This window comes from Mauremys reevesii, linkage group 7, assembly GCF_016161935.1.
Source record: "Mauremys reevesii isolate NIE-2019 linkage group 7, ASM1616193v1, whole genome shotgun sequence".
NCBI lineage: Eukaryota > Metazoa > Chordata > Testudines > Geoemydidae > Mauremys > Mauremys reevesii.
The window spans coordinates 20,596,155-20,609,739 of NC_052629.1; the positions used below are offsets into that span (position 1 = coordinate 20,596,155).

Here is a 13,585-nt window from a genome sequence, read left to right on the forward strand (position 1 = left end):
AGGCAACTTAAAGCTGTATCGGGCATTGTTTGGGGGAGAGCTACAGAAAGAACTTTTGTGTGTAAGGCTAAGAATAAAACACTAGGGCTACTTTCATCCCTATTGTAACTTCATTGATTTCAGAGGAACTACACAAGGATGAATTTGGCCCAGTAGCTTTTTTAAGGTAAGTTACATTTTAGAACCTCACCGCTTTGGCTTTGTTCCTTTAATCTTGAAAAGCCTCGTTTGTCTTCAAGCCTCATATTCTTTGTGACTTTAATACAGGCACAAATTAACCTGGTTAACTATAGAGGATCCAAAGCGCTTTGTGATCAAAGCAGAACAGTCACATGATGACCCAAGCTTCAGGCACCTATTTGACCTTGATTCTTTTGTTGTGACACATGGTGCTATTTCATGACATAAACCTAAAGACTCCGAAAAAGGTGTGGTTTTCTGCAAAAAGCTAAGAACCTAAAACACATCAGACATGGGGGCGAAAAGATGCTGGAGGTGTAGTTACACTATTGTTCTCCATGGCCTGCTTATTAATTGTAATGTTTCACCTACATCTGCTGTGGTTGACAGCTATTAAGACTTGTCTGCTCAACTGTGGTTGACACTAGCTTTGTTAAGTACCAAGCCACGAACAAGCCTCAACTAGAGCCAACACATCCTGTGCGTTTAATGTTAGGGCGTGCTGGCCTTTTTTTTTCCTGTTCAGAGACTAAGGCAAGTCAGAAAGTTGGAACTGAAACTGCTTGCGTGTGAAATATGGTTTAACCGATCTGCGGATCTTTGGTAACATGTTAAATCGCCATCGCCATGAGGACATTTTGAACTTAACTTCAAGGCAAAAAGTAAAGATTTATATCATCGAATTTTGAATTTGTTTTAAAAGGAAGGAATGTTGTCCATTTTCCATTCTAAAGCTGGTCACTTCAAAATAACATAAGCCTCACACCACTAGGAGAGTCGCAAGTGAGAGAGGAGAAACTGCAGCTGCTAGTGCTGGGAGAAGGAGCTGATTTCTGCACCCCTGAAGGCCACTAGTAGCCCTAAATAAGAAAGGTATCACCTCTGCTCAAGCATCAAGTTCAGTACACCCAGCTCCTTAACACCACTGCCTGCCGAGCCTTTGAGCAATCCCTTGGATTTCCTCATCCACTGCTGAGACTACACCCCATATTGGATTTAGGACGCAGAACTATGTATACATCAGATTGTTGCTAGAACCAAGTTTATGATAGGCCCTAGCTATGGTATGAACCGTTTTACAAAATCCTGCTATAAACAAGACTGTGTTGCAGTCAGTTTTACAAAACCTAGTCCCTAATCTCCAGTAAGGTTTTGTAAAACTGACTGCAACACAACCCACCCACATGTCCATGAACCAGGAAAACTGTGCTAGATGCATTCAAGCAAAAAGCGTGCTGAAACATGTTTCTGGTTAACCTGGTCTTAGCTTCAGAGGCAAGAGCCACGACAGTTGGAGGGGGTTAGGTTATCATCACTATAGAATCTCTTCTGAAGTTGCTGCTTTCTGCCTAAATGCTAGCTGTACAGCTCACTGGTTCTGCAGCGACATCAGGGCCCCTCAATCTGCCTTGAATTAGGAAATGCCAGCACTTACCAGAACCGAAAATATCATCTGAAATTAGAGCATTAACATTAAAGGGAACTTTAAAGGATCTTTAAACAGATCTGAAAAATGTGGCCTGCTGAAAAATCCAATAGGCTGTGCTGCTACGGTTTCTTCAAAGAAACTGAGCTGAAAGGCCCAAACTTAGAACAGCAATGTCCCACTTTTTTCCTTAGATTTGTTTGCAGAGACTATGTACTTTTTTGCTTTCTTTTCATAATAAATTAAATGCTATATTTTTATAAGATAAAAATAAATACATCATCAGCAGTGGCCTACCACTCATGAGCAACCTTCCAAGCATACTGCTGCATTCCTGTGAGGAGACGGGACCTGGTTGTTTGGTGGGGATACAGATTTCACCTTCAAGCTACTAGAAGGTCATACATCTTACAGATGATGAAAACCACCTTGACAATATGCTTTTAAAATCAGAATAATCAATGCATCTGGATTCCCAAGAAAATGCAGTTATACATTAATGACCTTAATCCTGTAGTATTAGGAATTCCTAGGGGATTTGTGGGATCTATTCTCTCCTCCATAAAACAGCATAACTCCCATTGGAATCTAAGGTCAAATTCAGCACTTAGTTATACACACCCAACAACGATGAAATGCAATGGGATTCATGCTCAAATCTCTGACAACAGAATCTGGACTAGCAAAAGTTAAACCCTAATACCAAAAAGAGGACACCGTAGTTCCCTTGATAAACTACATTAAGAGTTTGAATTCTTTGCACACCCAAAACTCTCAAAGCGGGTGAAGGAATCCCGCTCAGACCCTCAGGGACAGATTTTCAGAAGGTGGACTCCAATTCTACAAAAGTAACTTTCAGGCAAAGCTAACTGAAATTCCAATTTATATCCTTTGGCTTTCTGAGTAATTTATTGTGCCTGCAAACCAGTTATGTAGATGGTCAAGAAACCTAAACTGCAGGAGTTAAAAACTGTGGGAACAAAATTGCAGTCTGAGGGTGGGATAGGGCTTAATTGGTACATAGGCTTTATGCTGGCCCTCTAAATACTATTCATTTCACCCTTAGTCAATTAATATTTCAGGGACAAATTCACTGATGGCATAAGAGTGGGCCAATAATGAATTTGGCCTATAGGGTCAAGGAGCCTTAGTTAATCAGTTCACAATCACAATTGTCCCACTATTCTGTAATGCTATCCGCTGTTAAAAGGTACTTTCTGTAATGCACTGCCAGTGCCTCCATTGCAGATTCAAGAGCTCCTTCCTTCCATTATATATCATGAAAGGGAAAGCTTTGTGACATATTGTGACTAGATGAAGCAATTTGATTTTTTTTTCCTGAAGAGATTTCCTACTTGATATTTAAAGGTGAGCTCTACAGTGTTTTGAAACTGCAAAATACATTAAAATGAGTCAGGGCCTGATCTTTACACCTGACCTCCCCTTTGTGCCCAGAAATATAACTGTAGGTTCAATTAGTTGCAGATGCAAATGATGGCAGATGGATGTGCCCCCAGTTACACATTTCACTGTCATTATCAGTGCCTGCATTTAGTTAAATTTGTAAAATTGTGCCCACAATAATTTGCAGGCACAAAATGAGAGGCCAGGTTTAGATCCCTTTAAAACCGCAGTGTTCTCCAGAGATTCGTATCACAATTAGGGAATCGATGGAAATTTCACACAGCATGAGGATGTATTAGCTTTTCAGCAGAGTCCCCTTCATGGGCAGTAGGTCAGAAGAATCTGTTAGTGTGGTTCTATTACATGACTGCAGTAAATCTCCAGAAATCCACAGGTTACAAGAGCTGCACCCTGACTCAGCAATCCTGGGGAAATTCCTTCCCTCATGAATCCCACTTACTCCTCATCCCCTTCTTACAAGTTTTTCTATGGAATGGCATGTCACTGCCCAATATTATAAGGGGAGTTGACAGTGACTTCTATATTTAGATTGCCTCACACCTTTCATTAAGAATGATTCTCTTGGCCTTTTCTTTCTCACACCTGCATTGTTGGCAGCAGTCTTTTGTTAGTTGACAGAGGAAATACACTTGCGCTACAGAAATGCCATTTCTTTGAAAAATTCCATGAAATTCTGTTCAGCTTTTGCTGAGATAGAATCTGTTTAAAAACTGCCATTTCCCATCTCTCTCTTGCAGGTCTCATGAAAATTTTGGTAGCCTGCCAAAATAATAACAAAACATGCATATTCTAAAGCAGCCGACACTGTACTGGAAATGCCTTCAGCAAGCAGGTGGTGGAGAACCAGGATGGGCTCACCTCTTGGACCCTGCACACAGTGGCAGTGGCCCAGGCCCCTCTTCCCAACTCCCATTGGAGGCCCCACATGGGCTGGAGCTCCAAAACCTCTCAACCAGAGGGGGAAAAAGAGAAAGAAAGCACTGCTCTGGACTTTGCTCCTCTCAATAACCCCTTGAAGCCAGCAAATGGATGCAGCAGTCCATCTCCTCTGCGGGCACGTCACTGGGCAGGAACTCACTCAACTCCCATGAGGGTCAGGGAGGAGGAGAGAGACTTTTTTTAAAACATCTCAAATATGAAATTGCATTATCACAGTAGCCAAATTTAAGCTGGCCATTTTAAAAGGGTTTAATCCACATTACAGACTAACTAGGGTCCCACAAAATTTCATATGAAATAACTGACCTGATTCTGAATTACTGTAGTGCGCGCACACACACAAGTAAAAAGCACAGGAAACTTTGCCATTTTTTCCAACTCTACAGCTTCAAAATGGCCACATGCTTTTTAAATTAGTGTAACTAAAAATGTGTTCCTCAGATGACACAGTGTAAATTTTAACAACCAAGTTATAAACCACAGAAAATAAGGGTTTACAATTAAAATGCTGACACAACTTTAACTATAGCGACACAAATGTGCTGCTATAATATTTTTACAGTTCCTTTTTATACATAATGGATGATCCTTCTGCTCGTGTTTCCTTTATGTTCTTTTCCTGTGAAATAATTTACATTAATCAATAATTTATTACAGCAACTCGTAAAGTAATTATGGGTTTCAATCATTTTTTTTTTAAAAATTGGCATATGAATTCTGTTTGGATCCCAATTTAACAACACATATTTACAAACACTTCTTTTTGTGCATGTCTTGTTTGTGATAAGTTTGTATTTAATTCACTTTCTCACATATTCTCTTACTTAAATTTTAGTCTCTTCTGCGTTCTGTGCACAGGGGAAAAGGCAGTCTGTATTTTCCATTGTCCCCTGTTTATGTGCAAGAGCTGGCTTCTAAATGTGGAACAAATTTAATGGTTGTAATTAATTGATGGCAATGACATAGAACCACACCAGTACTCCTGCTTTCCTGTTTCACAAACAAGATTAAAATATGATGCATGCAGCTATGCTTCAGTGGGAAATGAAAATGATAGTCCCAAAATCTCTCTCGTCAGAACAAACACGACAAACCAAGTCTGTGGTCTGCACACCATTCGTACCAACTGTCTTTATTTAAGAGGGAAAGTCCCTGCTTTTTTCAGCAAAAAAATTCTTTCATTCTTTAATATGTCCCTTTATACAGCTCTCCCAATCTTGGTGGAGTTAAATGTCTCCCTATTCTTCTACCCAGCTGTGCTTTTTTCAAGTTTTCAGATGCTAGTAGATACACTGCACACATGCATACACTCACACACAAATACACATCCGAGCAAATCTGAACAAAGCTCTCATGGTTATGCTGGCTTGAAAAGCAAAGCCTAGGCAATGCATATAGAGTTGTAGCTGCTTTCTGAGCAATATTTCCTGTTACAAGTACACAGCAATTAGTCATTTAGATGGAACCTTCCACAGACAAGCTGTTTTCAAAGGAAATTGCAGTTCAGAAATAGGAGGTGTGGATTAGAAGGGAAAATGATGCCTTATTGTGGGAAATAGAGCTGCAAAACAGTCTTGTTCAAATAAAAAGGCAACATTTCCAAATTAGCAGTCTTAAAATGACTATAGCCTTTGCAACAAGGATTGTCCTCGCCCTTGCCATCTCGTATAAGGTTAATATGATGATGTCTGAAGTTAAAGGCTCGAGTTTTGCTTTGGTTTATTTTTTTATTTCATTATCAGTTTTTCTTCTGACTTCTTGGCTTTCCTCATTGTAGAGCTCAGAACCAGTTCCATGTAGCCATGTTACTAACACTAGCCCCAGTGGTGCAACCACCACTGGGCATGCTTGCTTCTTAAAGTAATCCCAGTGACATCAGTTCCATTCACTTTGAGTAGAATCATGCCCAGGGATTTTAAAGAAACTTTGCTCCAGTCCCACTTCTAGTGTCAGAGGCCCAATGCACGAAATTCAGAATTTTCTTCACCGCCATATTTTATTGTGGACTCATTCCTGACAAAGTACTAAATTGAAATGAATTCTGGGTACATTCTCCAGGAACAGGGCAGGCTGCTTTTTTAAAGTGCATTTTATAAAGAATTAATATATGATTCAACAATCCTTATTGAACATGATGAACCAAAACAATGAGTTTCATAAACTTACCAAAAATAAGCACATTATTTTTACTTGGGGTTGTACTTTTGCACCTCCCATTGTCATTTAGTTTCCTCATGCAAAATCCTTCTCCTTTCAGTAACTGCCTAACACAATCATCATAGATAAACATTTTTTAGAAACTACGAGCCTGATTTTCTGCTGAGCAAAGAGTTCTTTAGTTATTAAATGTTATGTAGGTATTATTTTTGTCTGCTTATTTCTGTTTCTCTGTCCTGTTTCCTTAGAGCTTAAGCCCTTTGTAAAATGTCTTTACTTTGTGTATACGGTGCCTACCATAATGAGGCCCTGATACAGACCTTGGTGCTATCGTAATAAAAATAAAAGGCTGACTGGATTTGGCTAATGCCCTGATGCACAGCCTGAAATGTTAGCTTTAGTAAAGTATCTATCTAGTTTCCTATTCAGCCATCCATCACAACAGTATCTGATACTGGGCATTCAGATACTGGGTGTTCCTTCAATATCTGGTTGGGAAGAATTTGTTGATGATGTTATTACATTATTAAACTCTTTAAAAGATTTTACCATCCCAACCCCCTCAGATACAGAAAATCTGTATCACAAGTCAATAACCAAACTTTCTAATAAAATGGCTTCTATCTCTGGCACAGATTCCATTACATTTCCATGCCTTTTGACTGTGGGCATGTACTGCTGGCTTTGTGGGAGGGAAATGGAAAAATTCTGTTTCATAATAGGAAATGTCTTGTATTCCCTGATGTTTCAAGGACCACTCAAGCCAGGTGCAAGAAACTGTTCATTCTCAGGGCTGAATTTATAGGTGTAGGTCTTTCAACTTTGGTCCTCTTTCTAGCAAAGCAAAGCTATAAAGATCAAAACCAATCAGTGTATTATTATTATTACACTGGGAGAGCATTTCTTGTTTATCTCAAAATAAAAAACAAGATGATTCTTTAGGTCATTTGGAAAATGGTTTTGATGTTAGATTTTCTGACTTATCAAATCTTTCTTTAATGGCTCTTTATAAAGCTTAAAGTTTCTTATAGATTCTCATAATGTTTAGTGCTTTATAAATATCTAATTATATAGAAGATTTACAAGCTCTAGTTCATTCTCTTCTCCCCTCCCCTTCCCCCCCCCCCGGTAGTTTTCAGTACCTTTTCCTCCTTCACAAAACATTTGTATGATGTATTGATATGACAATTGCAAAGCTTTTCTGCACATTTTCATATTGATTCATTTGTTATAATTGTCTAAAATAATTTATTTCCAAAAGGAAGAGGGTCCATGAATGAATGACAAGATCTCCCAGTTGTGTAGCACTTTTCAGTCTGCAGAATCTTAAAGGGTTTTGCAAACTATATCTATATATTATACCACTCCATCCACCAGTGAACTGCAGTCAACCTTCTGAGGCGTAACATGGCAGCTGTTTAACAGTGCTCAGCAACACTAGCCATCAGTTAGGGCAAGGAAATGAAGCAGAATACCATATCCTGTTGAAACTGCTGGTCAGTTTACACAGGCCAAATGTAATTACCCAAATCAGAATTTCACTAGGACTAACAGCAGCCTTACTTGTGTGAAAAGTATTATAGTGCATTTAATGGCCATAAACTGTTCCAGTTATAGCATGGTCTCTAACTTCCTATTGATGGGAAATATTTCTGATAAAGTGATGTTGGGAAATCTTAGTCCCTTTATGTTTGGATTAAGACACTGGTATGTAATATGGGAATGAGAATGCTACTCTTTTTTTACAGTCTCCATCTGGCAGCTGACGTAGTTGTGTCCATTATGTTTTTATTAGGTTTATTCACAGCCTTTAATGCCACTATGCATGAAGTTAGGTTGGGCTTCATTCTTTCCTCTTGAGAATAGTAATAAGTATTTTACTCTCCATCCTCAAGGACTTTCACATGCAGCAATCTGCAGGATTCTGACTTGTCACCCAGCATGTTTAGTGTGTATGTACAGATGCCAAGGGAGATCGTGAGATGCTTTGGCTTGCAGTGCCATCAGTAGGAACATGTCACTGCTCTCTACATCTAATTTTCAGCAACCCTGAATTCTGTGGCTTCCAAGTTCTCCCAGAACCTGTGAGAAGTAGAGATGTAGCTGAGAGTTAAACAACCTTGGCTCCATCAGGCGGAGGTGATGCTGGTAGAGAGGCAAACATCTGGAGGAATGGGCAAGAACCTGAAATTGCCTTCTGTTGGAGGCTCTAAGCTTTGCACCTTAGTAACAGACTAGGAGTCATAATGAAGCCAGATGGGCTTCTGGATTATCAGGTGTAAACTGTGGCACAACATACTTTTTTTTTTTTTGGTTGAACAGACAGCTGTGACGCTCTGATGCAGATGTTATTATAGTGATCTCCACCTCTGTCACTCTGAAACTAAATTACTGAAATCCACTCTCCTCCAGGCTATTGTTGAAATGCAACTGGAATGTTCAGCTGGTGCACAAAGAGCACCTCACCTCTTGACTGGAAGAGCCCCAAATGCCTCATACTCTGCACTGGCTATTTGTTCCCAAGTGCAGTTCAAGATGTTGGTCACAAACGGTCTCAGATCTCTGATACATAGCCTCTTTCTTCTTGCCTTGTTCCGGTGGTTACAATCTTGCTATTCCTTCTTGGAGACATACTCTCCAAACAGGTGCAAGGTATTCTCTGCAGAGAGCCCAATCTTCAGGACCTCACTCTTTCTGGCAGCCTGTCAGAGACTAGGTTTGACAAGCTTCAGCAAGCAGTGCAAGACGACTTAACTGTTTTACCACACTTTGACTTAGCCAATGGGATCCCTACTACAGCAGGGTACAAAGAGTTTTACTTTGTCTCATCTTTAAGACAATAACTCTCATATCACACTGTCACCTATGTCACCTAAATGGAGTATCGGTTCAATATTTCTTCAAACCAGAAACCCACTTACAGAATCACTTAGAGCATTCTGGGTTTTTCTTTCATGGCTCCCATCCAAAAACTAACTTGCTGGTCTTGAGTTCTGAAGAAATTGCAGCCAAAGTATATTGCAGCCAAAGGTATAGACAAATGAAAAAGAAGGGACATGTTCTTCTCCACCACTCGGCACCACTTCATTCCTTGACACTTTTCAGATCCCTGTGGTCAACCTCATGGCCTCTTCCTTGAAGCCAAGAGGTTGGCATGGATTTCCTTCTCAAAATGTAATGCCTGTTTGCCCCACAGATTGGCCAGCAATATCTCCCTCTCCATTCACTGCCTCCAGTGGAATCCAAAAGGATCATTTTTTTAAGACAACCTGACTGAAAGGACAAGAAATCAAGCCAAGTTCTCTCCAATCCCCACAGGTTTTACATGGGACTGTAATTCTTAGCCTCCTTCTGGCCCGACTGCCAATCCAAACTTCAGTGTATTTATTTCTCTCTCTGCTTTTCACAAGCAGGAACCTGGCCAGCTGATCTGAAATAGTCAACCAATTTCAAATTCAGTGCCACTATAATCACTGAACGGACTTAAAACATTGAACAAGTTTCAACACTGAATTGGTTTGTGATCTTGGCACAAGTTTGAAGACATCAAGAAATGCATTGGGAAAGATGCCTAAAAACAAAATAATGCCCTCACATGCCAACGAGACTCACTCTTCTTGACTGGGCATGACAAAGACAATTACATGGTGAGCTGTGGTCAAGGAGGTAAGATTAGGTTCCCTTGGAAACAGGATAATTTGGCACACAAGGAAGACCAGCACAGTTTAGCTCAGATCCTAACGGCTTTGTAGAAAGCTATTAACAAGCTGTTTTTCAATTAGGCTTAGCCCCTTCATATTTGTTGACAGTTCTGTAAATGCCTTATCACAAGGCTAACCCAACTGATTGAGTACTCTTTGTTCCTTGTTTATTCTTGACAGGCAGAATAAAGGGAACTGACGGTTTCTGTCACTTCTTGACTTTGAATCTTGTGACTTTCATTTGGAAAATCAAAATTATTTCATCTCTTCCCCCCGCCCCACTTCAGATGGCTCTAGTTGTCTGGAGGCTTGGGAAATGTCTCCCCTTAATGCATCTACTCAGCTCCCATTAACACTAATGAGAATTACGTCTGTTAATAGAGGGGGCAGCCTCTCTGTTTTTAAAGCACTGGCTTTCATATCAAGTAGTTTGATTCAATCGTCACTTAAAATTTTAATTGGGTTTGGAGATCTTAGCCCAGTGCCTAGCGAGTCACTCTGCACATTACAATGCCCACTGAGCACAGTACAATGCCACATCTTTCAGTCTGATTGGCCCCTCAGGATCATCAGTCCATGCACCAAACTCCCATGGAAGTCAATGGCAGTTCTGCATAAAAAGTGATGCACTCTGGTGCAAAATTCATTAGAAGTCGTACTATACAATCCATGCTCGTGGGAGAGACAAAAAAGGACCAAATAAGCAACTGTCCTTACTAGCAGAGGTTTGTCCAAAAACTTTTGGCTTGGAGGTAATTCTTTTTTACTGATAATATTGTTGTTTATTTATTTGTATTGTGGTAGCACCTAAGAGCCCCAGTCATTGACCCATGACCCCCTGGTGTTAGGTACTGTACAAAACACAGAATAAAAAAACTGTCCCTTCTCCAAAAGACATGCAATCTACGTATTGTACGAATACTCTAAAAATAAGCAAAAGCATCAAAGTATTTAGAAAAACAATGTAAAACACTTATTTATCAGCCACCAATGGAGCCGGTGGGTAGTGCATGACAGCAGACACTAACTTATTTCCTATCTGTGAACTTCTTCGACCAGGCTTACAAGCACCACTGGACATGCCATTTAGACACAGGGGCTATTCCACGTAGCCATTTTTTAGAGTCACGAACGGCTTTGCATTGAATCGCTTGCATTGTCCCAGTTAAATGCACGTGGCAATAATTAGAAAAGATGGATGATTAAGTAGATTCTATTGCTTGGGATGATGCTGAGCTTACATATAGCTGAAGATACAGGTTGTCCAACTGGAAATGAACACACTGCTCCCCAACTGAGTGCCCTGAGGTGTAGCATACAGTAGATAAACAAATAGCTATGTGGCTTCCAAAGTAAAGGGCCCTGGGGCCTTTCTGAGTTCAGATATTGTATTTAGAGAAAAAGAGCAACAGAGCTTGTGATTAGTAGGAAACAATTCTAGAATACATTCTTACTAAGATTTCCTCCTTCCCTCTCCCCCCGTCAAAAAAAAAAAAGCTTTTCCTTTACACCCTGCAGTTATGAAAGGTCACTGATTAAATGACTGGAGCAGAGATTCAGTAAATATTGAAGAAATTTCTGTTACTTACCCATAATTCCACAAGAGAAGAGAGTAGGTCCTTGACTCATCTTTGGAGTGTGCTGAAAACAACCAGAAAAGCTATTCACTTCTTGTAGACTTGACTAACTCATCTGAAGTTATTCTGAACTTTAGGGCCCAATTCCACCATCCTTATTCTTGCTGAGTTAGCACTCAGTAGGACTAGTTAACATGAGCAAGAGTGGCAGTCCGTAGGGACTTGCCCAAAGAATTCAAGTGGCTGTGCTGGGGACAAAACTGACATTCCCTAAGACCCAGTCTTGTGCATTAACCAACCGACCATCCTCCCTCCATATTTCCTTCAGTTAATCAAACTTTGTTAAGAACTGCAAAGTGGCAGCACTGGGATCCAGTCACGCAAGCCCTTACTCCTGGGTGTGAGTATTCCGCTGAAGTCAGGGACTACTCGTGGCTGGACCCAGGACCCTAAACTACTGGGGAAACTAAACAAAGAGGGGGAGTTCAGCAATAACTTTGTGCTGGGACAAACAAGAGACCAGTGGACTTATTGGGATTTTGAATTTCTTAGAGGCTCACTAAATTTTGCCCATTTAATTACTGAAAGACCATGTTTAACATGGCTTGTGTTTGCAAAGGTGGGCTCCCGCACTACAGCTCTTCTTCAAATGATGCGCACAGCACTTGGATTGTTCTTCTTATTTACACTGAAAATGGAAACATCAGTGTTATATGGGTACAAAACAAATCCAGTGATTTTGTGATGTTTTCTATTTAAACACTCTTTCCAACATCTAAAGCCTTCTCCTAAAAACTGCCATGACCAAACTTCAGCTTTAAACACAATAAATCAATATGCTCGCTACAGGTGCAGAATATGTTAGCAATTCCTATCATGGTCACCATTCTTCTGCTGTCCCCAAAATGTCCCTATTCTACTTCTGACATTTTCCCCCTGCACCTGCATCCTACTTTACTTAAGTAATGATACTTTTACTTAAGTACCAGCACCAAAATAAATTCCAGGGTGATCTGTTCTGCCACATTTGCATTTTATCTGGGTTTAGGCAACTGCATATGCACCTACTTCTCTCCCAATTCGTATTTTAAATGTTGGCCACTTACATAACTATACTGTGATTACTGCTGACAATCCATTATAAAAATAGTCTAATGAAAATGATCCTAATAAATATGCACACCATATACCTTACAATCTAATATAAGGTGTTAAGACGGCAGAAAATGCGAATTGTGCAGATGTGAAAAAGCCATTCAAGTTGTAAGTAAACGTTTGGCCACCTTTTTGAAGCATGCTGTCACTTCCCAGGTAAAGTAGAAACATTTATCCATTGGGACTTAATTTATTTACAGGATGGTATGAAGTAACCAGGGAACAAAGATGACAAGTAGCTGCATCAAAAGTAAGGCCAAACTAGAGCAAACTTGAAAAGAGAACAAAGTAGAAAAACAGTTTTTCACAGCATACATCCGCCTAGCAAATATCAAAGAAGAGCAAGTTCTGTTCAGAGACAAAAGTTAAGGTCTAAAAATGAGGAAGAAAGAAACATTTTGAAATGACATATGTTCCTATATTAAGTGCGATTGCCATTTCATAAGATTTGAGTTTTACATCAAAACTGGGAAGTAAAACGGTGAACTAATTCATTGGGGGAGTTTTGGAGGTTTTTTTCGGTCTTTTGTTTTCTATCTGTGGTTTTTTATTTTATTCAGTTTTCATTGTTTGGTTTCCACTCTCTGGGCCAGATCCAAAGCCCACTGAAGTCATTACAAAGACTCCCACTGTATTCAGTGGACTTTGGATCAGGCCCCTGTGGGAACATCTGCGCCAGCGTAACATCTCAGGCAATTAGTAATTTATATCCAGAGCAATTTTTATTATTGTATTTACATAGCACCCAAAGTGCTATGTAAACAATTAATAACCAAGGGCCCTGCAGCGAGGCAATTACATTCTAACTAGTCTGCAGTATCTCAAAAGCTAACAACTTTGCCCCCAGCAAAGGGAATGGAAGGGCTGCTTTTGTGGTTTTACAGTGGTCTGGCGCCATGTGGATCCATAGTGCACGGAATAATTTATACTCATCTCAAACCAGTGAGTCTCCCACAGCCACCAAATCTCATTAGTAGCTTGTACATGACACATTGTCACTTCCCTTTGCCCACCCTCTTAATCCA

The 13,585-nt window shown here is 40.0% G+C and overlaps 1 protein-coding gene across 4 annotated transcripts in view; it reads right to left on the reverse strand.

Annotated features, from left to right (window-relative positions):
- The window catches only part of FAM53B (family with sequence similarity 53 member B), a 127,186-nt gene that overhangs the window by 77,552 nt on the left and 36,049 nt on the right, over positions 1-13,585 (reverse strand). For all 4 annotated transcript variants that reach the window (XM_039547709.1, XM_039547708.1, XM_039547710.1 and 1 more), the window contains one exon: positions 11,418-11,469. In XM_039547709.1, coding sequence (XP_039403643.1) covers positions 11,418-11,469 — 52 coding nt within the window. The remainder of the gene's footprint in view (positions 1-11,417; positions 11,470-13,585) is intronic.